The sequence below is a fragment of the Leuciscus leuciscus genome (genome assembly GCF_965113295.1).
Source record: "Leuciscus leuciscus genome assembly, contig: HAP1_SCAFFOLD_651, whole genome shotgun sequence".
In the NCBI taxonomy this organism is placed as follows: Eukaryota; Metazoa; Chordata; class Actinopteri; order Cypriniformes; family Leuciscidae; genus Leuciscus; species Leuciscus leuciscus.
In genome coordinates, this window is record NW_028118089.1 from 1 (window position 1) to 27,747 (window position 27,747).

General features: G+C 38.0%; 1 protein-coding gene across 1 annotated transcript; it reads right to left on the minus strand.

The window, feature by feature from the left end:
• Positions 1-66: 66 nt before the first annotated feature.
• Positions 67-27,747, minus strand: LOC309491870 (exocyst complex component 6B-like; the record flags this gene model as incomplete). Its single annotated transcript, XM_082190890.1, has 12 exons — positions 67-807; positions 917-1,051; positions 4,684-4,795; positions 11,385-11,494; positions 13,108-13,213; positions 14,140-14,237; positions 14,939-15,010; positions 16,122-16,242; positions 16,791-16,837; positions 18,228-18,311; positions 25,458-25,526; positions 27,508-27,747. Coding segments are annotated over 12 exons (1,413 nt in total), but the record flags the coding sequence as incomplete, so codon positions are not given.

Sequence of the window (27,747 nt, forward strand, 5' to 3'; positions counted from 1 at the left end):
ACACAATCTCTTTAACTCCATGTCAGCTGAGCCACACATACGCATGCAAGCCCAGAACACTCCAATTCTCTTACTTGCTATGACCCTACTTAGCTTTCTGTTGAAGTTCAAGTGCACTGTGAGGAAAATCTTCTTAAAAGTGATGGAGTCAAATAGGGGAGACAACTACAAGCTCAGTCAGAAAACGCTGGGTACAGGGATGGATTATGGCCCAGGCCAATAGAGCCTTAAATTATTATTAATTTATTTATGTATCTAAAACTGATGTAAATAAGCAACAGAGAACCGCAGTGCGTGTCTGAGAGCTGTTTGCAAAAAAAGAAATTGCCTTTCTGTCACAGCAATAAGTGAAATTCCAAGTTGCAATTGCAGAATGTAAAGCCACTATTAAAAGATTCAATAACATCTTAACCCTCTGAAAACTTCTTTAAGTTCTTGTATTGCACAGTGTTTAAAAAAAAGCTTGTGCTGTATGCCCATCTTTTTCAATGTAAGGTGAGTTTAAGATGGCGCCCAGGATCCTCACAGAACCATAATCTCTCCTTGGCTGGGTACAAATAATATGCAAATAAAAAGCATTCATGTAATCTATGTCCAAACAAATGTGTATGTGGACGAAATACTCACGGGCAGGTGAGTGAACACTGCAAAGGTGCTACAGAGGAAAGCAATGAGGTCACTCAGATAGTCACTGGCCTGTCCACCTCCCTGTACTGCTGTCCAATCATAATCAGCCAGCTGCAAAAACTGGTCAATCTTTTGATTCAGGTTAGTGTAGATCTCCTCTTCAGCAGCATGCCTTGCATCCTATACAAAGAGAAGCAAAGAATGAAGAAAGAAAGAACTAAACAGGCACAACATGCATGTTAAAAATACTAAATAATAATTCATTCAACCACAAGCTGCAGGTTCCTACCTTGAAGGTTGAGGTTCCATAGAGTTTGGTGGCATTAATGGTGTCAGGAGGCACGTTGGTTATGTTGGAGATGAACCCTTCTAGGTAGTGACAGGACTGCTCCAGGTGAGTGGTGTTGACGATGATCTGAACCAACTTTGGGAATCAAATGATTCAAATTAAGACTAATACAATTTTTGACTGATACAGCACAATTAGTTACTTGCGTAAAAAAGTGAAGATTTGTATGCTTTCTAACTATCAGACTGAGCTGAAACAAATGGTGTAGGATTTACTTAGGAACAATTTTAACTCAGAAACTGCTAGTAAATTTCACAAAGAATGACAAAGAAATGGCAGGTAACACAATGCATTTAATGTGAAATTTTGAAGTAGAAAGACGGAAACAGAATTTTCTTGTAAACCTATTCCAATAATCTTTGTTTTATAAAAGGGTATGCATTGACGTCACTTTGCCCCCTTAGCCGGACTGAGTGGCAAAACATCCTGCAACATGACAAGCTTTAGTAGGGGAATTTGCGAAAACGGGAGTCAAACAAATGATTATCTGCTTAAATAAAAGCAGTTGGACTCGACAGTGATCCTTACTACTTACCAAAGAACCAGTGGTCCGTGTCGGCCAGGAATCAGTTTCCTAACATTTTTATGTGCCAGGGAAATACATGAAGCAAAGCATGTAAACGCTGTATCTGCTGTATCACTTTAAATACAACTTAAATCATTGTTATATATTGTCATATCACCCAGCCCTAAAACTCGTTAAAAGCACAAACACCAGGTTCACACATACTCCGTTTGCAGTATGTTTGCGGTGCGTTGCAGTACGTATGTGATGCAGGAGCAGCACGTGCTTATTGTGCTTTCACATATTCCGCTTTTGCAGTGCGCCACTGATCCGCGGCTGTATACCACAAACACAACATTTATTCATTATTTAAAATCCAAAAGTTGTTACTGAAAATGTTGTCAGCATTGCGATTCTCATTGTGCACAGTACAGTTATACAATCTTTCATAGAAGTATTCAGGTTTAATCACACTAAATGTAAATGATGTATTATTCAATGCATTACTTCTATATAGATTTACAGGCCTATATTAGGTTGCTCAAGCAAGTAGCAAAACATATAAGAAAAGTAAATTTAAGTTAAAATCACAAACATTTTAAATTAAAACTTTAAAAAAGAGCCGACTCTCGCACCTTTTATTTTGTATTTAAATCTTTATACAAGAAATCCTGCGGGTCATAAAGAACTAGTTTTTCCACCTCCACATAGAGAGGTCGCCTGGTTGAGGTAAGGTGTAGTTTTCCTTGCTTTACCCTAGGCAAAAAGCCATACAGTATGTTGACTGTGAAACTGTAGAGTTTAATAATATGCATTTATGGTGAAATTACTACATTTTCGTGCCAATCCATGTCTATTTTTATGTGAACAATGCGCTGTCACTTTAATTCAGCACAGCAAATCTCGATGCGTAAATGATCGCTGCACTGCTGCAGACGCTGTTCCTGGAACCCATTTCCGGACCGCATCAGTGCGCAGTGTGAACGCATGTTACCTGTTAACATGGGCACGAAAAAAATATGCACTGCAAACGGAGTAAGTGTGAACCTGGCATAATAGACATAACATTATGACTCACTGTCTATAAAGGTGCTTGAAAACATTGTGTATTGTGAAGCGCGATACAAATAAATTTGATGAAATACAAAATTCAAGTTCAACAGCAACACTGCCACTTAGTCTTTTTGCCACTCAGTAGGTGTAACTGCAGTGACATCATGTGCATATCCTCCATTTACAAATAATGCTTTGACTATAATATTAATAGGCTTTGAAAATATTTTTTTTACTCTGTACATTAACGTTTAAAAGTTTGCGTAAGTAACTTTTCTTTTGGAAGGAAATGAAAATGTTTATTCAGCAAAGATGCAATAAAATGTGTCATAAGTAACAGTACAGACATTTTAAGACAATTCTAATGAGTAGTTTCTGTAATATACTAATTTCTGAAGCATCATGTGACACTTGAGACTTGAGTAATGGCTGCGGAAAATTAGGCTTTGCCATTACAGCATTAAATTAATTTTATAAATTATTTTAATATATTAAAAAAGAAAACTGTTATTTTAAAATGACAGTAATATTTCAAAATATTCCTATTTTTACTGTATTTTTGTTGAAATAAATTGGTCTTGGTGAGCTTAAGAGACTTTCAAAAACTTCCAAACTTTTGAGTGGTAGTGTTTATCACTTTGTAAACAATTTTAACAGTTATGTTGATAGATTAACATTTTTACATCTAACAGAGCTTTTCTTTTAGTAATAATCCAGCTTTTTTTATCGGAACTTTGTTTGTAAAACCACATAGTACGGTCATCAAAGAGAAAATCAATGTTTGGAGAAAAGATTCTAGCGGTATGAGTAATAACTAGCAAAAGCTCTATGTGGGAGTAATTCTAAAGGGGAAAGGGTACGGAGAGGAAGTCAAGGGTATGGTTAAAGGGACAGAGAGGGTTTGTCTGTGGGACGGAGACCTGGAGCAGCTCTACGTTTAGTTAGATGGTCTGTGGTGCAGAGTTTGAGGTCCACAGGCAGGGCAGGGCTGTCAGCAGCAAGGCGCTGATGCGCATTGGTGCTAATTGAGCCCAGACCTTTAGCTTGGACCTGCTTTTCCCTCCCTCTCTCCAGTCATGGTACACCACGCAGGGAGGGAAGCCTGATGCAGAGCCCGGGTCACACTTCCGCACCTCCACCAGATCCGGGGCAGGAGAGGGGGAGGAAGGAGCTTGATATCTGATCGTGTGTGTGTGTGTGTGTGTGTGTGTGTGTATATAAAGTAATGGTAGTAGTAAGACTAGACTTTGCTATGCAAACTACCTGAAACCAATAATAAAGCCTTTGCTTTTTCAAAATACAACACTGAATGTCTTTCTTTCTTCCTCTGCTATTCTTTCATCATTTTCTCATCAGTGGCACCCATCTGAACAGAACACATCTGGATTTGAGGGGTTATAAACAGACCTGACTGCAAGCAGAATCAGCAGATCGGAGAAGAAACTAACCACATTTGAGCGACAAACACGGGGAGAGTAAAGCAGGGATGGAGTGAGAGCAAAGCGGGGGGGGGGGGAAATGGCACATGCTACCAGCCAGTGACAGGTCATTTTATCTGTCCGTCACTGTTGCGAACAATCCGCCTCAGATTGGGCTTTGACCTGAAATGTTGTTTAGATATAGCAACTTTTATATAAAACAACTTTTAGGGGTTGTTTCATTAATAATAATGAAAAGCTGCTGAGTCTGATCATCAATGTAGTTAGTCTTTTTCGTGAGTGCTTCTTTGCAGGCAGACAATAGACTGGGTAAGATAATAACATGCTATAGCTTGCAAAATTGTATTCTTCAATTTCACATATATAGACAGTGGTTTTATATATTTGAATGAAAAAATAAAAATGGCGTGTAATTGATCATCTATAGTAATTAATAATCTGAGTGACTGGTATTCACCAAAACTGCAGTTGTTTCCCATCTTGAGTGAGAGAAAAATGGTACTAAAGGGGTCTGTCTACAAGATGTGGATATAATGTGACACAAGAACAGTTTTCCAGTGATGTCTAGCATCTTGAAAACTGAGAGTCCAGACAGAGACTCTCTGTTGAGGTTGGATTGAAACTGAGACAGCAAAGGACATCAATAAAGAACAACATAGATGTGTGCAAATAATCACAGACACAAATGGAAGAGAGAGAAAGAACCTCACCTCTGCCAGTCCTACGTTTTTCTTCTTTATGGCATACTGTAGGCAGTGGCTAAGGGTTCGTGTGAGCAGGAGATTTGTAGATTTACGGATCATGTCATCAATTTCTGTTGAGCTGAACATGAAAATTCATCTAATTAGGAATACAGTTATAAATGCACATATTTATGCCTATAATGCAAATCCATAACCACATATTCAGGATTGGAGGAACATTGTGGACTAAGTGTAACGGTATGGGGTTGTGTCTTGCCCCACCAACACCAGATCCCTTATATCCTTTTTAGATTATATAAAATATCTCACATGTTTTCAGTAGGTCAGTAGTTTTTTTTTTTTTAAAGAAATAATACTTTAAGCAATAATGCAAATTTATCAGAAAACACAATAAAGACATTTATACTGTTACAAACGTTTTCCATTTCAAATAAATGCTGTTCTTTAAAAAAATATATCCCGTTTTCCACAAAATTATAATAAGAAATGCACAAAATCAGCAAATTAGAATGATTTCTAAAAAATCATGTAATGGCTGCTGAAAATTCAGCTTTGCAATCAGTAAATTACATTTAAAAGTACATTAAAATAGAATTTTAATTATTTAAAATTTGTATATTGCTGTTTGTCTATTTTATCAAATAAATCAAGCCTTGGTGAGCAAAAACATAAAAAAATCTTCCCGACAAAAAGACTTTTGAACTGTACAAATTCTGAAATTGCTATATGCATTTTGTGCTACTGGTATCGTTGAACTCTTATAGTGGTGTAGCAGTGTGAATGATTTTCTTTCAGACCCAACATAAGGAGTGCAAAATCACAAGCAAGATGTTTTTGCAGTCGTTCTGAATCACAGAGAGTCCTATGTGCTCTAATCTCAGCCTTGATACTCCACCTCCTCTGAGAGAAAAAAAGCACAAAGTGGAACCAAACAGATGCAAGATTCTAAGATGTACACATGAACACTCACAGACATGGGCGGGATTTAAAACCACTCATCAGGGCCCAATAACACCCTCTGGGTTTCAGTAAACGCATGTTCCAAAAACCAGAGAACAACCACACACAGATATTACGGTTTAAATCAACATGAGGGAAAAAGGGGGATATCACTTTTCTTTATTCTTCTTTTCAACGATGGGGGTGGGGAGGAGTAAAGGGGCTAATTTTGTCAGCCAGCGGTCCTGTGCTTGTTAGTACGGCTGCAGCTGCATCTTCTTCTACATCCCCCCCACCCCACATACTGGTTCAAAAATTATTTAAAAGAGTAAAAAGAAAGAAAGGGACAATGTGTCTCAAACGTGTCCATCAATATGAGCCAAGGCCCAGGGTGCAATAGTTTTCCCCCTCGATCTGGGCAACAAACGCATTCCTCGCAAATTACTAAATCGTCCCTCATTGTGCTGAGAAAAGCAGAGGAGGAATTTGAAAAACGTTCCTCTCCTCAGCGGGGGAAAAAACTCTGAGCTCTCTCCGCTGACTTGGCAAACAGGAGAGCAGAACAGAGCAGAGAGTTGGAGGTCAAAAAAAGGGAGAAATGGAGGTGCTATTCAACCACAAGATGCTGAGAAGTTGCTTGCAGACCTACATACAGATTATAATATTAGCATCAACTGTGACGTTGCAAATTCATGGTGACGGAGATATTTTTAGTTTTGTGAATTTTGTTCAAATTTCAGCAAAAGGAATGTTAGGTTACAGTCATCAGTTAATGGATTTTGAATACCATAACACTGCTCTGATCTTGAACATTACAATATGGAAATGTTCCTAGTATAGCGTTGAACCTCAACTAGGGAAAGGCCTGGCTTTAAATTGAGGACTGAAAGCGAGGCATTGGTCTTTTGTGACAATCTGGAAACTGACAGTGTCTGGATGAATCCAAAAGCCTCTGGCTATTCCTCATTTTAAGAGGGAGGGGGCTGCAATACAGAAAGAGAAATTGTAGTCTGATTAAACACAGACGTTTTACTGGCATTTACGTTTGATTTATTCATCCATTCTACTCTCTCACTTATTCAGTGAAAATTAAGGTGGGGGTTTGGTCTGATAAACAATGATCTGAGAGAAACAGAGGAGAAGGGAACCAACGGAGACTGAAAATGTCCAATTAACTTCATTGGAAAAAGAGAAACTAAACCGAAGAAGAACGCAAGACAGCTACGTTTAGAACGTATGTTTATTAGCTATTCAACCATCACAAAAAGTAACGTTTCAGCAAGCTTTAACTCAAGGGTAACTTCAGGTTAATATGGTAAATGCACATTTGTAAAGCGGCTCTCATGAGGGAGGTCTAAAGTTCGCTGGACATGCATTGGGGGAGTCACATACATTCCTGACGTCTGGTCTCCAGGCACCTGCACATGGACTTGAGCCCCTTACCTCCCCCTCTGACCACATCTCATCTCAATATTAGTAGAGGGAGACCACAAGGACTAATTGCCTCCGGTGGACTAGTCTGGGTAGTATGCAGAGCTGTTCTTTTGCTCCTTTGGTGTGTCAATCATAGGTTTCCGTTACCAATAGCAACACGCTTTTTTTTCTCTACACCCTTCCATACATACACTACACACATACCCAGCATCCTTTGACCCCACCATCTGAGACCTCTGGTTGAACGCCATCTGGCCGCATGCACTTGTGCTAATAGGGATCCATTTTTACAAATATGTCAAATACGAAAAAATCCAGCGAGTCGAGCCATTATTTGACAGTATTCTTAAATTAGCTGTGTGTACGGGGGATTTTGGCTTGATCTGGAGCCCTTGGACCCCACACGCCGAGGCACGGACTACTGCGAGCGCAGCCAAAAGAGGTCAAATGTTTATTGTTGAATTTTAACTGACATTTGAGCGTGGGGACCGGCCACGTTCTGAAAACCACATAGAACATGACTGGTGGAAGTGAGCAGGCAGAGAGTAGCCAAAGTCTTTGTAGGGGTCCCTATAAAACTGAGCCAGCTTTCTCTGCCAACATCCATACAGAATTATATATCACGGACACCTTTAAAACACAATACAAATGCTAAATCCAAAAAGGCTCCTTTTTAATTACTATTCCCATAGAGTCTAAAAGCCAATGTTTGGATTTTACCACTAAGTAAAGGATAATGTTTAGTGATTATTATACAAAAATATTTGACTGCAGAATGCCAAAACTGATCAGACAAAATCAAGCATTCTAGAGAACACAGTGTAATAAATTATTTTTGATTATGTTCTGTATATTTTTCCATCTAATTCAAGGGTGTATCATTTATAATCGGAGACCAGATTGGACAAAATGCCATCTTACTGTGCGCAGGCAAGCACATGGAACTTAGTGATTTACTCATTTCATTCACCAGTATGAATACCTGTAGATTCAATAATTTCATGAAATCATCCTGCAGACGGGATTGGACTGAGCCAAATACTTTGACACCTCTGACAAAAAACCAAGTAGTTACCCTCAACGTCCATTGCAGATACACTCTCTCCAGGATTTGGACAGTCTAGGAGAATTTAGGACGCACAGACTCCGTCAGACAGGAAAAAAAGGTATTATTGCTCATTTAAAGTCATTCTTGCAGTGATTGTAGAATATATCTCCAAAAACAATACTTTCACAGCACAGGTAGTCCTGGACAGGCAATCATTGCTTGAAATTAAGCCAGAGTCAGGAAATACATTCATCTTTTCTACTGTTATAATAGGCATCTTCTATCGGACCACTCTACAGGCGACACTGTTAAGAGTGTCTGGTTGGCTAGACAATGTCTCAGACACAAATCACTAATGATGATGATAATGGAGTAGTAATTTGGTAGGATGCCGGTTTCTACATGTTCTCTGTCCTGAAACATGTTCCCTCATTTCCTTAGTAAACCTTTAAACTGCAACAACTACACAAACATGCACACAAGAATTAGGATATCCAACAGAGACATCCGCTTCTAAAGTAACCAGACCTGACGAGGCACTCAAAGAAAGAGCCAGAGACAGGGAACATCAAACGATCACAATTGAGAGGACTCGTCTTAGTGCATAGCTCAATCAGAAGGAGGAAGACGGAAATGCCAACGACAGTTCTACAGACAGTGACCTTTAGCCTCGACCCCTTGACCTACAGTTCCATTCAGGGTATTAGGAGAAGGGATGAGATATCAGATCACAACACAACGTGACTGAGGTTAAGGGGTGGTTGGGAGATGAATGCTTAAAGATTTTAATACAAAAGGTCAAAGGTTCATTCCTAAACAGAGGTGACACAGCAATGAAACCTGCTTGAGTAAGGCACTTAATTAAGATAAGGCACTTTTTTTGTATTTTACGGTGCACTATGGAAAAAATGTATTGGATAAAAGCATCAAAGATGATGTACACTATATGTCCAAATTAAAGACATGTCTAAAATTATTAGTGAGATGAAAGTCCATGAACAAATACTATAACGATAACTACAATGATAACTATATTAGTGTCCACACCCATGGCCATAGCCAGCTATGAGGCCACCGAATTCCAGACTTCAGTACATTTTTCATATTTAAAAATAACATTTGAATTTCTCTGAATGACTAATTGGCAGTTTAAAACTCCTTCTATGCATGCATGTATGTATAATTTAGTTTAGACAGTTTTCTAGATAGTTTTCTTAGAGTGTCCGTGGTGTGAAAATTATGATGACGGGGCTTGAGAGAGAGTTGTGAGTGAGGGCTCGGGTGCAGCGAAAAAAGGCCCATAGACAGTGCGGGCAGGTCATTGACAGGATACCACATTCAGTAAGAAAAATTCAATGATAATCATGGTATTATCTGTAAGAAACTGTATCAACGCTATCAAAAACAGTAGCATAATAACACAAGTATACTGATCTGTGGAACAAGAATGAAATATGGCAAATATGCAAACACTGGCCATGAAGAAGACTATATGCTATTTCACAATATGCTATTTAACCTTTCACGAAGTTATACTAAAACAATTCATACTGTAAGAGCACATACAATGTTAGTATTACTTATCATCCATACAGCAATGCTTATTAATTAAACAACAAAAAATAAAATGATTACCTAGCCTATGGTAAAGTATTAGCAAATTGTGATGCAGTAAATAAGGTCTAATTTAACAATGTCTATCCCCCAAAAACAGACAGAACAGAGAGAGTATAGTGTAGAATGGCAAAAAGGGTCTGACTAAATACATTAGTGCAATTGTAGGCGTTATTATTATAGCACAATTCTTAACACCCCACACTAAAGCTCACTTATTTCCAAACACTGGTTATGGCCATGTCCACACCAAAGGATAAATGTTATTTTTATTCTAAGTGCTCTATGGTTTAAACACTATGGTTTAAATGTTTGGGGTCGGTACAATTTTTTTAATGTTTTTCTTATGCTTATGTTTCTTATGCTGTCCATGGCTGCATTTAAAAAAAAAATGTAATCAAAAATACAGTAAAAACTGTAATATTGTCAAATATTATTCGTTTAAAATAACTGTTTTCTGTTTGAATACATTTTAAAGTGTAATTTATTCCTGTGATAGAACAGCAAAATTTTCAGCAGCCATTACTCCAATCTTCATTGTCACATTATCACTTCTTTGATTAATAGAAAGTTCAAAAGAACAGCATTTATTTGAAATAAATGAAAAAAATGTGTGACAATTGTCTTTAATGTCACATTTTAACAATTGAATGTGTCCTTGCTGAATAAAAGGTAATGTGATTGCAGCGCATACTTTAAAGTTGGATGGATTTTGATTGGCTGGGTCGTTACAATTGTGGACTCCAGAATCCTCTTAAGAGTATTTTTAAAATGTAATGGTTGAAGGTATTATTCTTGTTCTTAACTGATAATAAATTGAATAACTAGAATACACTGGTGCAATTCTATTCCCAAAGTCTGCTCCCTAAAAACACTCCTGAATCACTGAATCCTGCATTCAAATTAAAATTTCACCTCTGTCACCCACCAGATGAATATTGTAAGTCTAATCATTACCACTATTTGTGGCATCATTCATCCCCATAGCACAAATTGATTGGGATGAGCAAATCACTTAAAGGTTAATATACAGGGTATCCTAAGCATCATGAGCAATAACTTTGCCTTAATTCATTTTACTCTCTGACATTATATAACAGGTTGCTAAGCAGGTCTTTTATTGGGAAATCCACAAGTGCTGTTTTCACAACTGTTTGTTTTCTACACTTGTGAAATGGACTTCTCTTCTGAGAAATATCATAAAGGGAGATCATACCGAAGCAACATTTCACAGAGCCATTTATTCTGTCCAACAGCCTGCAGACTGGGAATTCAGGGTAGGCCACACTAAACAGCTCGGCGCATCTGGCAACCTCATCAGTAATTCTAAGAAATCATAAACTGACCAGAGATCAGTCAACACTAGGAGAAATTCCTTGAAATAACACCCACTAGCACCAAGCACGCAATTAATTAGGAAAACACACAGAAACTGTTTGGTGCAGACAGAACTTCCTCTCTAAGGCTCAGCGGCTACTCTAGGGGATAGGCAAAGACAATGGGGCAGGTTTAGTGATTTCATAAAAGAAGAATGAAAGGTTAAAAAAAGGCAGTTCAAAAATAGGTACGTAAACTGGCATCCAAGCAGCATGATTTGCTAATGAGAACATTTGGACAAAAGGGTTATATATGCAGGTGTGAAACAGATTAAAGTATGTTTGAACGCTCGTACCTAAGGTGCAAGTCCTCAGAGTATTTCAGGCAGGCGTAGATGAATTCTTTGATTTGTGAGTATACTTTAGGCACAAATTCAGAAAATGGCAGCTTCTTCGGAAAAGGCATCTGTTTGGAAAAAATATATGAGTAAATTAATAAAAAATAAACAAATAAATAAATCACAGTACATAAAGCAAGTGTTCTGGAGGGTGTATGAAATCAGAAATATAAACTAAAGTATGTGAATTATTCTTTAAATATTTATTTGAGCTATAAAGTTGTCTAAATCGTTCATTTGACGTGGGACTACTTTTCTAGGGAGACACTTCTGGTTCTGGGGCTGTATAACAGAAACACTTTTTTTTTTTAAAGCTACACTGTGTAATTTGTTTAGTTGATTCTTAGCAAAAAACACTTAGTTCTTTCAAAAATATATGTGCTCATTAATGTATATTTACTTCTTTCAAGTAATAAAGTATTCTCGTAAGTTTATAATCTGCCATTGAAAGTACATACGGGTGAGGGGTTCGAATGCCGGTCGCCATGTTGCCCCTCCATCTTGAAACTACATTAGCCAAAGTAAACATACCTGTAAATTCAAGCTTCGCCTTTCACGCTTTACACTCAGTGACACAGAGACGAATGCGAGGGGGAGATTACTTGCGACTGCCGGCAGATTTGAAAGATTGCTGATGGAGGATCACGCCTATTCACGAGGACATGTAGCAGAGTCGCCAAGGAAGCGAAAGAGAGAATTAAAACGTCAACGTGACAGGCAAATCAGCAAGACCAAAGTCAATACTGGAGTAACTTTTCCCAGATGGACAGAGCTCATGAGGAGCAAAGATTTTAAAACGGACGCCGAAGTTGCCTGCTTTCTTCTCGGCAGGTAATCCAGCCTATTTGTGTAAATTCGAAGTTTTATAGTTGCTTGTCTAACCATAATATGGTTGTGCATAACGCCAGAACGACCTCTAGTATAACTTGCGTTACTTTTCCTCACGTCAATGGTGAAAAAGTATTGTTTACCTTGTAACATAAATCTGTGCTGCGACGGATCACAGGTGATAGTTTTAAAGGCGCAATTGGACGAAGTCGAACTGGAAGCCATGTTAATCTTGGAATAATAAGGCCACCGTAGGAGTTAAAATTGAAAGGAACAGATACTAATATTCACTGGGTAGTCATATACAATTTCACCGCTAGATGGGGGAAAATATCACACAGTGTAGCTTTAAAACATGATAAATGTCACTTAAGAAGTTATCTTTAGCCAAGAATTAAGATTGCTGTAATATATAATCCCTGGGATGTATTTTAACAGCTGCCTTGCCCTGTGTACTTCCATTGTAAGTGCTTTAAATAATCAAAATAAAAAATATTGACAATTCGCAACAAATGCTGCTAATAGAGCGCACCAGGGATTTCCCTTTATAAAAGAAAACACAAAGGCAGCCTTATTGCATGAAAAATAACAACTGCAAGTGCATGTATCACCAAGAATGGTAGCATCCTTTGATTACTACAACAGTATTGGGCAGTAGTTCTTTTTGACGTCAATGGGAGAATTCAAATGTATGGCTTTGTTCAAGTATTTCAGAGGATGCGCATGTTAGCAATCAACTTCTTGGACAACAGGAGGATATTTATGTCTTTGTGGAGACTGGAGGGTGTGTAACTGAGGGAATCTGTGAGAAAAATATCTAGGATAAAAGCTTTCTTATGTGCCTAATGCTCACCTTGTCGAGCTCTGGATCCTGGAAGGGGAATTGGCCTGCGATCCGCTGGTACTCCTCAGGGGACGTCACGGGAATGGGGCTGTAGTTGTCCTGATCCAAGATTTGCCTAACCAACAGAATAAGTGTGAGGGGAAAAGACCTGACTTCACAGATGAACTGATCATAAACCTGAGGAAAACAGCAGGATATTTAAGAAGACTAAATAATCTAAAAACCATTTACTGGACTCATGAGAAGTGTGTCTGTCTGTGTGTGTATTTGTGTAACTCAGTCAAGGCTAACACACACAACAGATCTTCCTTGAATGCCTGTTCCCACAGTAATGATATTCTGAGTCATTCAAAGACTCCAGAGCATCATTCTTTTATGGAGTGAGTCAAGTGTCTCTAACAGGGATCTAAAAACGACTCCAACAAGGTTACGACAACCTTTCCAAGTCATCTGCTCTTAAGATTCAGCCGAGGAGCTCCAAGGAGCTTTAACATTTTTTTTTTTCAACGAATTGACATATTTTGGATTAAATGCTCTTTAAAGGATCCCCAGCACAAAAAAAAATAGAAAATATTTGTCCTTCAAGCAATATGATTTAGTCATATGGGTGTAATTTGATCAGTGATTTTAGTTTAATAGTTTGGCCTGACAAAAATTCTCTGTCCTTCAACTGTCCTGTAATCCACAGCCTCTGCAAACATAAATCTCTGAGCACTACAGGTATAAGATTCAGGCAATTTCTTTAAATGGTACTTTGATAGAGGGCATTAAAAATGTATATTTCATAAAAAATGGATGTTTGGTTACCAAGTATTGAATTGCAGATCAGAACAAATGATGTACAGTAAACATAACCTGATTTAAACTGAATGTGCCTTACATTTGGGCATAACCCTATTAGTATAATTCCTTCAGTATGGATTTCTCAAGGGTCATAAGGTGATAACCAAATCATCATTATCCTTACTCAAATGAAAAACCGAGGCATCGAGATGAAGAAAACAGAGAAAAGGGAGAGAGAAAAGGAGAGGCAGAAAGCACCTGAAGGACTGGTTCCACTTTTTCAGCAGTATCTCCCCATATTGATCCCTCATCTCCAGCAACATGTCAAACAACTGGTTTACTGGAAAACCATAACCCTGCAGAGAGAGAGAGGGGAAGAGAGGGGTGGATAATACCCAGCTCAGTTGAAAACAGGAAGCAATGCATGCAACTCTCAGCAGAAATCAGAATGAAATATTGTTTATACATTTACATTTGTCCAACGTATTTCTTAATAAAAAATAAAACACGCATGTAAATTATTAAATAAGATATTTTCCTTCCATCTAAATAATTCAAGCTTGAAAACATACCTAAGAGTATTTGTGTTTTTGCCATTCACAAAGAACACATACTTGCATTCAAAGACAATGAGAATGCAGGGATCTCAAGGCACATCACTTTTAACTTGAGGGCAATTCCACGCAAAACTGTCACATCCATAACTCCAACTAAATACCATGGCATTGTGTTGGCGTTATGGATGTGACAGTTTTGCGTGGAATTGCCCTTGACACTGCATTGCAGTTGACTGAAGGCTAGAGATATGATACATTATATCAAACAATATACTGAACCTTTTTGTAATGTTTATTCAATGCTGTATTTGTTTATCACAATATTTGTTGTCACAATATTGTCTATAAAATGATACTTTTCACAAAAAAATTGTTATATGTGATTATTTACTTGATTTAAAAAAAAAATCTAATCATTTGACACCCCTTGTTCTTAGAAGTTATCCATATAAACAAGAGCACAACAGCTGTCTTGATGGTCAGGTACTACCCCATCTCACCTGCAGTGTGTCGGCAAACAGCACTATGAGATTCTTCAGATCTAAAATCAGGTCTGGATCAGTGCAATAAGACTGCAAAGACACAAGAGAGAGTGATGGATTACAGCAGAAGCAGAGGAAGGAAAGCACAGGGATTAAGATTACTTGGTATAAATGTAAAAAAAAAAATTACAATTGTCATACAGTTGTCAGATACTTATTTGCTAAAATCAATGTTTAAAAAAATAAAAAATAAAAATAATAATAATAATAATAATAATAATAATAATATTATATATATATATATATATATATATATATATATATATATATTTTTTTTTTTTTTTTTTTTTTTTTTTTTTATGTGAAACATTGATTTTAGCAAATAAGTATCTGACAACTGTATGACAATTGTAATCTGGGAACTTAACAGTCTGGTTTGTAGTCCTAAAACCCAGAGGAGGGTTGGTCTTTTTGAGCCATAGGTTCCCTCAGAATTTTAATAGGTTTTAGAGAAGTGTTTTCAATTTATGAGTAAAATAAGGACAACTACCATCACACAGATGAGAGTTAATTTACGAGGACAACCGTGGCAGTTCTTTACATTTTTAAAACCACTGTTTCAGACTTCACATTTGAGGTAAATTTACACAACTGTTCAAGTTTGTAAGTCAGTAGGATTCTTATGGCTGGGGAGACATTATTTCTTCTATTCATCAAGGGTGCATAAAATTAAACAATACATTTTTATTTTATTTTTTAACTAAGCACACAAAAAATTATTTGTAAGTTTCTATTCATAAAAAAATATTACTATAACTACTACCATATAATATTACTATTACTATAAAATATTAGCTAGAGTGAACATCAATATTTCACAATATTACTGTTTGTAATGCATTTTTGATTAAATAAATACTGACTTGGTGAACATAAGAGACTTCTTTCAAAAAAATCTTACCGACTGCAAACCTTTGAACGGTAGTATATGCTGTACAACGAAATGTGAAAGCACAGTGTCTTCAAGTAATGTAAGTCACCACCTTATTGTACTAGAAAACCACTATCCTAAAGAGGGAAGTCATGGGGAATTAGCCTTCCAGGTTGGCCTTCAAATTGATGCCTTGACTAAACAGATTTACTGCTTGTCTTTTGACTTGTCTTGCTCAGTGTGTGTTGAGTGTGTAGTGTGCAGACATACTGAATGAGTACGCAAGGCTGCAATAGTCTTGGAAAGAGCCAGCTCCCACAATTCCTCCACATAGGCCCTGTTTACCAGGCCCTGCGTGGTGTGCAAGATGTGGTCCTCCACTACAAAAAAACTACAGGACATATACAAAGAAAGGGTATGAAAGAGAAACAGTGAGTACTTTACAACATAATACTGTATGAAAACATTTCATTAAACTACATCGCTAATATCCCAAATGGTCACACTGAGGCTATCCAGCACCCAAAGGAATCAGAGTCATCAAACAGGCCAGCAACATTCCCAAAAAAATCCCAGACATCTCACTGTGCGAGTGCCCTGAGACTTTTTTGTGTAATTTAGGATGTTTGCAAAAGCCTCCATTCCAGACACCGGCCTTCCCAATATTCCCATCCAGACACTCGGAATAACACCAATCTGCCAGTCCAAATCTCCAGAACCATAAATTCTAAAGCTCAGAGAGTTTTCCGGCAGCACTGGGATGGAGAATCAGGAAGGGCCAGAGCAAGGGGAGTGTTTGGCAAATGGGAGGGTCTGAACACTGAGCCAATAAAAGGATTCAGGAGTTTTAATTCTATCCTGTATTAAAAACATTATAAGCATCTATAATTGATTTTCAGTTAATTTGGCCATTCAAAATAAAACGTACACTGCACTTACCCAACAATTTGATTGAAGTAGCGCCTGTATCCCTCTAACGTTTCATGCTGGAGACCACAGGAGAGAGGAAGGAGAGTTTATGAACATCAGTCAATTGAGCAGTCTACTATAATAATTTTTTTTGTTTTATTTTATTTTTATTGCTGAAATAAACTAGATTGACTTAAAACATTTTTGTTTCATATGCTTTAGAATTCATTATTTCTTTGAATTTTTTTTACCTTTATTACATCATTAATAAGTCATATTTCTGATCAAATAACAACATACCTGTACAATCACATTCAGCAAAGGTGTTGAAGACTTTAATATACACTACCAGTCAAAAATTAGGGGTTAGTCAAATTCTTCAATGTTTCTTGAAAACAATTTTTCTTATTCTCAATGTTGAAAACAGTTGCTTAAAGCAGGGCTATGCAGTTTCGGGAATTTCTTCGCTGTATTCTCGCTTTTTGCTCGCAGGTTTCTCTATAGAGCTCCCCCTACAGCTTCGGAATAGATATTTGACAACACTGTCGAAAAACTCGTTGGCGACTCTCAAATACCAGAGGCTAGTAGATTAACGACATCAAAGCAGATGGGACATTCTTTAAAACGTCTTCTTCATTCGGGTTCGAACAGCGTGAGGGAGCGCAATAATGACAGAATTTTAGCAGATTTTTTTGCCGTAAAGCAAAGCGTTACATCGTGAGACCTGATATCACGCGATACTTCCTGACGCTGCAGCCGGCGGCCCGCCGGATTAAAGTTGCAAGGGTGGTTTTTCGGCTCACAGGCGCTTGGGGGGTGAGAGACGACCACCATTCAACCCGAAAAAAGTCATATAACTATTTCAATGACTCCGAAGCTGTTCTGTTAAGGTAAAAAAGTTACTTAGTTCACCTTTAATATTTACAATATTTTTTGGAGGGATTCTTTGAATAGAAAGTTCAAAAGAACAGCATTTATTTGTAACACGTCTTTACTTTCATTTTACATTTTACTTTTGATCAATTATTATTTTTCCTTGCTGAATAAAAGTATGAATTTCTTTAAAAGAAATCTTACTAACCCTAATCTTTCGAACAGTAGTGTATACCTGAAGTATTTTGTAATGACATCAACACTGAGTGCAACTGAGCTATATTTTAGCTGGAACGATGGTTCAACATCATTTTCCAATCGTTGTGCAAGATAATGAAAACTCTATATGAACACATCTACACTAGAGGTCCCCATTTGAATTTTCAGGCCCTAAATTAACTATACCTTGGTGTCAAGTTCATTGTATGCATCTATGTCAATCAAGTATATATTTTTATGTTATGAAGCGCTAATGACTTACCACCTCACAGTTCCTGAGAGTTTATGTCAGGTGATGTTAGTGATTAGGGTGGTGCAGTGAATATTATAGGAGGGTGTCAGACAGACATGTTCTCAGGCGGTGTAAGGTCGTACCATGTTAGAGTGAGGCTGCAGCACGAGTCTGGCCTGTTTCCGCCGCTGCTTCCTGTAGTAGTTCTCAAACGTGTCCCGGGCACCCTGTGTAAGGCAGATACACATTCTAAGCACCTGAGGGAGAATATGGCTCTCAATTTGTGTGTACAGCTCTGTGACCAATGAGCATCAGTCATGTAAGACTTGTGTTTACACCAGAAAAGCTCAAGATGAAACAAGAGAGGGAAGGTAACGACGGAGAGAAGCAGTTGACACAGGAAAACAGATTCCTACTTGTAGAGACCAAGCTAAACTGAAAAAAAGAGCATATCGGGTACTCTCTCTTCTAATCTCATAGTATGACTCAGAATACAGTGCAGCAGAGGCTTGTGGTCTAAAAACAAAGGCACTCATTCAGCGCTTAAAGACTTGACCCTTTTCCCAGAGTCCCAAAGTGCAGTTCCTGTCCACCTCACACAGACTGCTATCAAAGTCTATAAGGGCATGACACCAAACACATGCACACACGTCCCAGTCAGAAAAGAGCGCAGAAACAACACAGACACGCACAGAGAGACAGAGATAAAGACAGAAAACAGGGTCAGTACGGTAGGACTTATCACTACCTGGTCAAGTGTCTCTGAATTTATCTAGACGGAGCGGGTGACTGTAACTCTTATAAAAGGATAATACAACAGGACAAGACTTGGCCAGCTATAACACTGCACGGCACACTAACAGAGCTTCTCATGTGTCCACAGGCAGACTTGAATGTCAATTGATTCCAATAGATTTTGACAAATCTAAGCTAATAATGTGATACACTAAGCAAATACATACCACACATGAAGTCAAGGCAGACATAAACACGGTTCCTTATTTGAATATAAGAAACGGGCAAATGCACGTTTTAAATATGCCCTACGTTTCATAAAGAGGAATGAAAACACAATGAGGCCTGACTCACTTGCAAGGAAACTGCAAAAAAAAAGAATCCAAATGATTTCTGGAAAGAAATCTAAAGAATGGATAACTGTAAAACATCTTTGCCAACGAATATTGATGGTGTAAGCGTCAATATTTAAGTCTATTTTATCTGTGATGTTAGTGCCTATTAATAAAGACAAAGCTGGCAAAATAAATAGCATGGATAATTACCGGCATATAGCTCTGGACAGTATTCTATCCAAGGTCCTGGTGAGGACTTTACTGAATAAGTTGGAACAGTTTGTCCTGACCATTGACAACCAGTTTGGTTTTAAACCTAAACATGGCACAGATAGTATGTGTATTTTTGCTTTAAAGGAGATTTTAGAATTGTATAACAGGCATAATTGCACAATTATTATGTGTTTTATTGATGCCTCTAAAGCATTTGATCGTGTACCGGTAAATCATAAAAAAAAGAATTCTGGCTTTTGGTATGCTCATCAGTCAATGCATGTAAAATGGGGTCTCGGTGTCTGCTCCATTCAATGTATGCAATTTTTTGCAATTTGCAACTTTCTCTTTAATGTTTATATGGACGATTTATCGAAGCTGCTAAACGGCTGTGGAACAGGTTGTATGGTTGATAACACTATCATCAACCACTTGATGTACGCCGACGATTTGGTGATTTTCTGTCCATATAGTGCTGGCCTTCAACAGTTATTGAAGGTTTCCTCTCAATATGGCTCAGACTTTGACATTAACTACAATGCAAAGAAGAGTAATGTTATGATTGTTAGGAGTAGGGAGGACAGGAATCTATAATGTCCTGAATTTTCTCTGTCTGGTATTGTCCTTAAGGTATGTGATGAGGCTAAATACTTCGGAGATTATATAACTGATGACCTGTCTGATGATTAGGACATTTATAGACAGTGTTGTATGATCTATGCACAAGCTAATACGTTGATTTGCAAATTTGGTATGTGCTCAGGATCTGTGAAGACTGCACTTTTTAGAGAATATTGTACCTCTGTATACTGCCCATTTGTGGCGGCATTACAGAAAGAGCAGCATGCAGAAACTCAATGTAGCATATAATGATGGAATGAGGCTGCTACTTAAGGTGCCACGATGGAGCAGTGCAAGCCAAATGTTTGTCAGTGTTGGCGTGCCCACGTGTTCTGCGCAATATCATGTACAGATGTATGTGTAGGATGTGAGACTCTGCAAACAGTATCATTTCAACTCTGACAAACCTAGCCCTAAGTTCAGTCAGGTTCTTCTCCAGTATGTGGAACCATTGGCGTTTTAGCCTACATGTAAACGCATGATATTTTTTTATTTGTATTTGTCTGTTATTGTTTGTGTTTTGGACCACGTGTGTCCTTAAAGCTTTGATTGATTGATTGATTGATTGAATACACTGTAAAAAAAAAAAAAAAAAAAAAGAAAAAAGTAAAATGCTACAGTAAAAACCTGTTTATTGGTTAACCGCAAGTTAACCATATAAATGGTTCAACATCCCCCTGCAAGTCATTGTACTGTAAAATACTCTCAAGTTAGTTTTTTGCAAATACATACTATGCACTATCGCATTAATTAATCGCATTAATACAGTGAAAAAAATTCAAAGTAAATTCCAAGAAGTCCCTGTGTGACACATGACATGACTATATATGAATAATTTTGTTTCTTCTTCTTTTTTATAAGTAATGTGCATTAGGGTGTTTTGTGATATATTTTTCTGTAATTTAGTACATGTTTAATGCATTTTTTTAGTGTCATGCATGTTACCTTGATGGTGTTTTGTCTTCGTGTCTATGATCCTGTGCACCGTCTATGCATGTTTTATAGACAGATCACTTACGATGAAGACTGACTCATAATGCAGCGTTCTATTTTACCACTTGTATTATTATGGTGGTTATTAGTACATTTTAAAGTACAACGCAGAATTTGGTACTTCAAGTAGATTGGTATATTATGTCACTTAATGAAATATATAGTTACAAAATATGCGGTAATAATGGAAACATTGTCACTGTGCTTTTTACAGTGAATTTCTGATTTAACTGGATATTTTTACTTATTTACTCTACAGCGATTTACAGCATACTTATTATGCCAGAGTCTTGACTAAGGGCACACTAGTGATACTGAGACCCTTGAGGGTTTGAACTTGCAATCATTCGGTTACCAAGCCCAAATAGTTTACAACTAGGCTACGCCACCAAGACCACCCAGATGTAATGATGTGAGAGGAAGAATAAGGTTTGAGAAATAAGAATTGGAAGAGAAAACAGTGGGCACAGAAATGGAAAAAGCATTATACAAATTTCTAATTACTTCAGAACAACCTGAAACCTTTAATAACAACAGGGATCAAACAGATACTTTGCTTTGACCACAAAGGCCTTCAGAGTGCAATGAAAGACAGAAGTTTGAACAATTCAGTGAGAAACACAAAAAGAAAGTATAAGAAAGTAACTTGTTCAACACTGAGTGCAACAACACACACACACACGCATACAAACCTTCTCTCTCACAAAAAGTGTTGGGAAGTCTGATTCATTTCTGATTCAAGATGGTTCATTCATCAACTTATAAAAAAAAAAAAAATGGATTCAATGATTCATAGCCACTCGCTTTAAATTATGAGCAGCTGCAGCTTCAAAGTAGCTTCCCCAAAACTGAACAGTCCGAAGTATTGCAAAATGACTCCTGCACAATATACGGTCATTGATGACACAGACTCTTTGGAGCAGGGTGTATATTACCTCAGAATACTTAAAAATAAATTTTGGAGAAAGAGCAAAAGGGATGTAAGAGAAGGATGCTGTGTTCTGTGTGAAAGGAATTTAACTGAGTGTGTCCATCCTGTTGGCTATACAAACTTTTGTGCGGTTACTAGACTGAGAAGAGCAGGTCTACCAACTACAGTCTAAACTCAGTTAATCAAGTCCAAATGCTCCATCTCATATAGGTGTTCCTTAACCTAAACAGTCAAAATCAAAGGAGAACAGTGCCAACATCTCCTTCTCAAGGGTTTCCTGCTGCAGTTGGCCCATCACAACCAGTCTCTGTTTTTACTGATCTGAACACAGACCAGAACTGTCAGAGAATTGAGACACTGTTCAGAGTTCCACCAGGAGCAAAGAGGAGGAGTTTGAGCTGGAATAGAATAGAATAGAATAGAATAGAATAGAATAGAATAGAATAGAATAGAATAGAATAGATCTATGACTGTTCAGAGTTCCATCAGGAGCAAAGAGGAGGAGTTTGAGCTGGAATAGAATAGAATAGAATAGAATAGAATAGAATAGAATAGAATAGAATAGAATAGAATAGAATAGATCTATGACTGTTCAGAGTTCCATCAGGAGCAAAGAGGAGGAGTTTGAGCTGGAATAGAATAGAATAGAATAGAATAGAATAGAATAGAATAGAATAGAATAGAATAGAATAGAATAGAATAGAATAGAATAGATCTATGACCGTTTTACACTACAGTTCTACAGGAGCAAACAGAGGTAAGAGTACAAAGTGACCCCAGGAAATCCCCACCAGCCTCGGATTTCTGACATCATTAAATGTCTGCACTTGAGGTCATACGAGTTGAAAAGAAAAATGCCATTTCATTTTGGCTGTGTTCTTGGCAATGTAAAAACAATAAGAGGTTATGGTAAGTGTAAGACCTTGAGGCAGAGAGGTCACACTTTCAACAACTAAACATAAATATCACACTTCCTCTTTTCTCTGCCTTCTATTCTATTGCAGTCCACTGTTCTTTTAATTCCACCACTCCAGAGGGATAATCTTTTTCCTCTGTCCATTTGAACTGTATTATCTTCAGATTCATAAAAATGTCAATTGTTTGATTGCAGTGTGAAGAAAAACTTAAAACACATTGTCTTCTATTTAAGTTTTTCAGCCAAACTTGACAAAAGAACAGGCTGTACCCTCCAATGGGCACTTTGACCTCTCTCTTGTCCTGTTCTCTTTCGCCATCCTTATTCTTTCCATCCCTCGGCTTGAATTTCCAACCAGAGTTCAACTTCCTGTTCCTCCGCAGCAGCTCCACACTTATAGTTCCAGGCCTCACAGTCATACTGTCACACACACATGCAAAAAATAAAAAGCCAAGGGACACCGTGGCCGGGTCACGACCCCTTGGTATGAAAGAAACCCAGGTGAACCCCCTCAGCGCCTCCTGCCATCTGGAGTGCAGCCAGCTCAGGAGTCAGAGAAAGACCAAAAAAGCGCCATTGTACATCTACAGGACCACGGTCATGAACAAATTCTATATTTTACTTGTTTCCCTCCCTTCCACAAGTGTCTCTCTGTGCCTCTCACTCTTTACAGTAGCGTGTAGCGGTGTTTACATGATGTTTGTTTAGATTATCTGGAGTGATGTCACACTAAGGCCAATCGCCATATAAACATACAACAGTCTCAACAACTTCCTTCCTATGGGGGCGTTCAGGCCACTGAATATACAGTGAATGGGAAGTATCTGCCATAGGCGCACTGAAACAGGCGTTCATGAGTTTGTGCTCACCGTTTGAACAAAAAAGTTCTTCAGGGACATATAAAGTGCAATTCTGATTGTTTTTGTATAAATAAGCATTGTGATTTCCCAGGGTCTGAGGTGACTCAAGGGTCACCAGGGAAAGGAAAAACTCGAACATTCCTTCTTAAAAAGAAACACATCGACTCACTTATCGGGGCTCTTTTCTCATTTGTTTGCTTTTTTCCTATAACCTCAAAACAGTGTGTGTGTGTCTCCCTTCTATGACTCCCTGGTCACTTTCAAACAACTCTGGTCCTTTACTTTTCCTCCCTTTCCTCTGCGTCCTCAGACGGCTCCTAGACCGGGTTTCCAGAGCAGCTTTGGACTGGTCAAAAAAAGGGCAAGACATGAACTCTAAAGGCTTCCTCTCTACCCCGATCCCCCACATGCCATTCTCACCAGCTTCCATTACAAAGACTATTGTAGTAATGACAGTCCATCTGCTCGCACATGAAATTTACAGGCCGAAGGGTCATAAAAGTGACATTCCAACTCAAACAATTCAAGAGTCTTCATGAGGAGCTGTCAGCACGTACACTCCGAAAACAAACACGTGCGCCCTTGTGTAAAAAAAACCAGACGTACCCACCCAATCATATAGACCTACACCAAATTCTTGGTCGCATTTTGAAGCATACCACAAGAAAATAGTTTAAAGACTCTTGACTCCACAAATGTGTGTGTCTAGCAAGTTAATAGTTAATAAATTAACACTGATGCATTTTTCATTACTTGTGACTGCGTCAAATGAAACATTTGTTTGTGCAGGGAACATTCCAGGGTACTTTTGGGTGGAGAACTTGCTGGTAAACTATGGAGCAGTTTCCACTGGCAAATTTCAGCAAAGTCATTGACAAACAACTGGTGCTAGCCGCTTAGATTTAAAATGACCAGCCAGCACGGATTAACAGAAAAATCTTATTGTGATTATTTTGTCAAATACTGCGATTTTGTGATATTATAAACATCTAATATGAAGATATTCCCCATTGGGATTTCAACTTTATTTCACTTAATCATGCAGCTATACATCAAATAAAAAATATTTATACATTTACTATCATTCAAAAGTTTGGGGTCAGTAATATTTTTTAATGCTTTTAAAAGGAAGCCTCTTATGCCTACTAAGGCTGCACTGATTTGAACAAAAATACAGTAAAACTGTAATATATTGTAAAATATTACTAGTGCTACAATTTAAAATTACTGTTTTCTATTGTAATATAGTTTAAAATGTCAGTCTAATATGCTGACTTTGTGCTCAAGAAACATTTCTTATTATAATCAACAACATTGAAAACAGTTAACATGGAAAACGTGATACATGGTTTTAAGGGTTATTAGATGAACAGAAAGTTCAAAGATTTTTTTGTAACAATATAGAAGTATTTACTGTCACTTTTGATGAAATTAATGCATCCTCGCTGAATAAAAGTAATAATTTCTTTCCAAATAAATTCATACTGACCCCAAACTTTTGAACGGTAGTGTAGAACGCTCACTCATAAAACGGTAACATAACACATGAAATTTTAAATGACCAACCTCTCATACACACACTAAAATACACATCCACATTTTCAGGAACATATGCTGAAAACACACAAGACATTCTCTACCTGAGAATAACACTGCAACAAAAGGCCTTGGGGAACAAAGTGAGGGTTATATGTAAGCGTGAGGGCCAGCATAGAGATTGTTTTCAGTCAAACCTGAAATAAAACAGAATTCAAATTAGAAATACTTACCAATACAGTGTAGATGTGTAAACAGCGATACACAGGAGAGAAGTCCACCAAGTCCTGCGCACCAGGAATCTGCAAAAAATACAGTCAGTGAGTCAGTGAGAGACACATAGTATCCTATACAAATAACCAGCACTAAAGCTGGAAGTCAATAAGGGAAAACAACATTAAAAGGTATTTTTCAACTAGAATTTATTTAGATTTTCAAAGGTCATGTAGTGTAGAATGTAGTGTAAAATGAATGTAGTTTTACCACTTTTAACTTATCACATTCTCTTTATTTCCCTTTGACTTGAGCCACCCTTGACCTTACCAGTATAGGAAAGACTCTTTTTCCAAAAGTAACCCAAACAAATGGCCAACTGAACAATACCAGCTTTGATCTGGTGCCCGCAAAATAGCAACCAGGGACACTCAAACGCGACTACTTCATGGCACCACCAACAATTAAACCAGAGAATGTGGAAAAAACAATTCAGTCTTGATGCACCCACTGGGACAGTGCTGGAAATGTCTGCCCGGTTCAAGGATGGCGTGTTCACACCAACATACTCCCCTACAAACAGTTTACAGACAGGACGAAGGGGCGCAAGGGGACATCGCTCAGGTGGCATGGGGTCATTAAACGGGCACTGATCTGCATCTTTGGATACAACCGTTTCTCAGGAAGCCCCTGAGCACAGAGATTCAAGCAGATTAAAGCCTGGCACAAGCAGTGCTTCTCAAACAGGAGCCAGAAGAGGAAAACATGATGACGCACAGGCTGATTGAAGCTTGGATGGAAGGGAAGGGGGAAAGGTCAAACAAGAGGGCAAAAAGCATTAACCTTACCAGGGTCAGTTGAAGGTAAAACATTCACTTATGGAACTATTGTGGAAATGTTTATGTTGATCAAACTGATATCAAAATAGTATAGTTAACAATGTTGCACCATCATGGAATTGGGTAAGACATTAGGTAAAGATGATAACTTTAGTCAACAATTACATTAACGTTCATTTAGCAAGTAACTTTTTGTTAGTTGCTTTGATATGAAAGTGTCTGCTTAGCATAACGCAAACGGAAAACAAAAGTCCATCAATCTTGTGTCAAAGTGTCAATCTTGTGTTGCTTCAGTTTGAGCAAGTGAAAACACCAAAACAAGAAGTCACACACGCTTATCTGAGCACAAAATAAAATCAACGTGAACTACACAACGAACACTGACTGTCTTGATTGTGTCATTTTAATTTGTCTCTAAGGACATAAGCGAGGATCATCCTTTCGCTCCGTGCCGGTGGTAGCAACAGCTGGGGAGCACGTCTTGCATGCTCCACACGTCTCACATTGCTGCCTCAGAGGAGCAGGGCAGGCCTAATGACACTAAACGACTGCAGAGCTGAGACGCTCCATTAAGAAAGGGAGGGGATCCTGGACTGGGCAGGCAGCCCAACAGCAAGTCCATAGGGATATTAAAGTAAAGCAGGAGAAAGGGACTGATGGAGAGGGATGAAAACAGAGACAGAGAAACTAGGATTTAGAGTCAATATTCAGAGATTCCATTAAAATATTTTTTTTTAACTAAATGCTGACTTTAGATTTTTGGCTAATGTAGATAGAACACTGTACTAAAAAACTGTGACTGTTTTCCAGATCTAAGTTATTCATACAAAGGTTGAATCAGTTGGAGTGGTTACTGAATTAACCTGACTCACTTACTGAGTGATTTCGACTTGTTTAATTGAATGAACCAAGAGCCATTACTGTGTTTTGTGGCTGGTTGTTTATTTGAATGAGTGTAGAAACATTTTTGATTTAAAAATAAATAAATAATTTAAATCCATCTCAAACATATTAAAAGAATTGTTCGCGGAATCACTAATAAGAATCAGAATCATTACATTATGATTCCCACCCAAATGAAGGACTGACACAGAAGGAAAAAGAGCAAGAACAGAGAATAATACCCAAAGTCACATTTGAATGAAGAATTCTCTTTTTTTTCTGGTTTCATAGAGTGCCTGTGCACAAAAGGAGCCTGCTTAACTGCTGAGGTGAATCTTTCCTCTCTCACCTCACCCTCCTCTTCATACTCCACATCCAATATCCCAGAATCCTGTTCTGTGAAGGGGTTGCTTTCAGTTCTGTCCACCTCTGTGCCTGAGCGTGCTTCCTTCCGTATCCTCCGTCCACTCGCTGACCGCTGTTGTGATGTCACGGCATTGTCACGAGCGATCTGCACCTGTGCCTGGAAAACAAACACAGCAACATATGAAGAGGAACATATGGTAGGACTTTCATTTTTTTTGTTGAA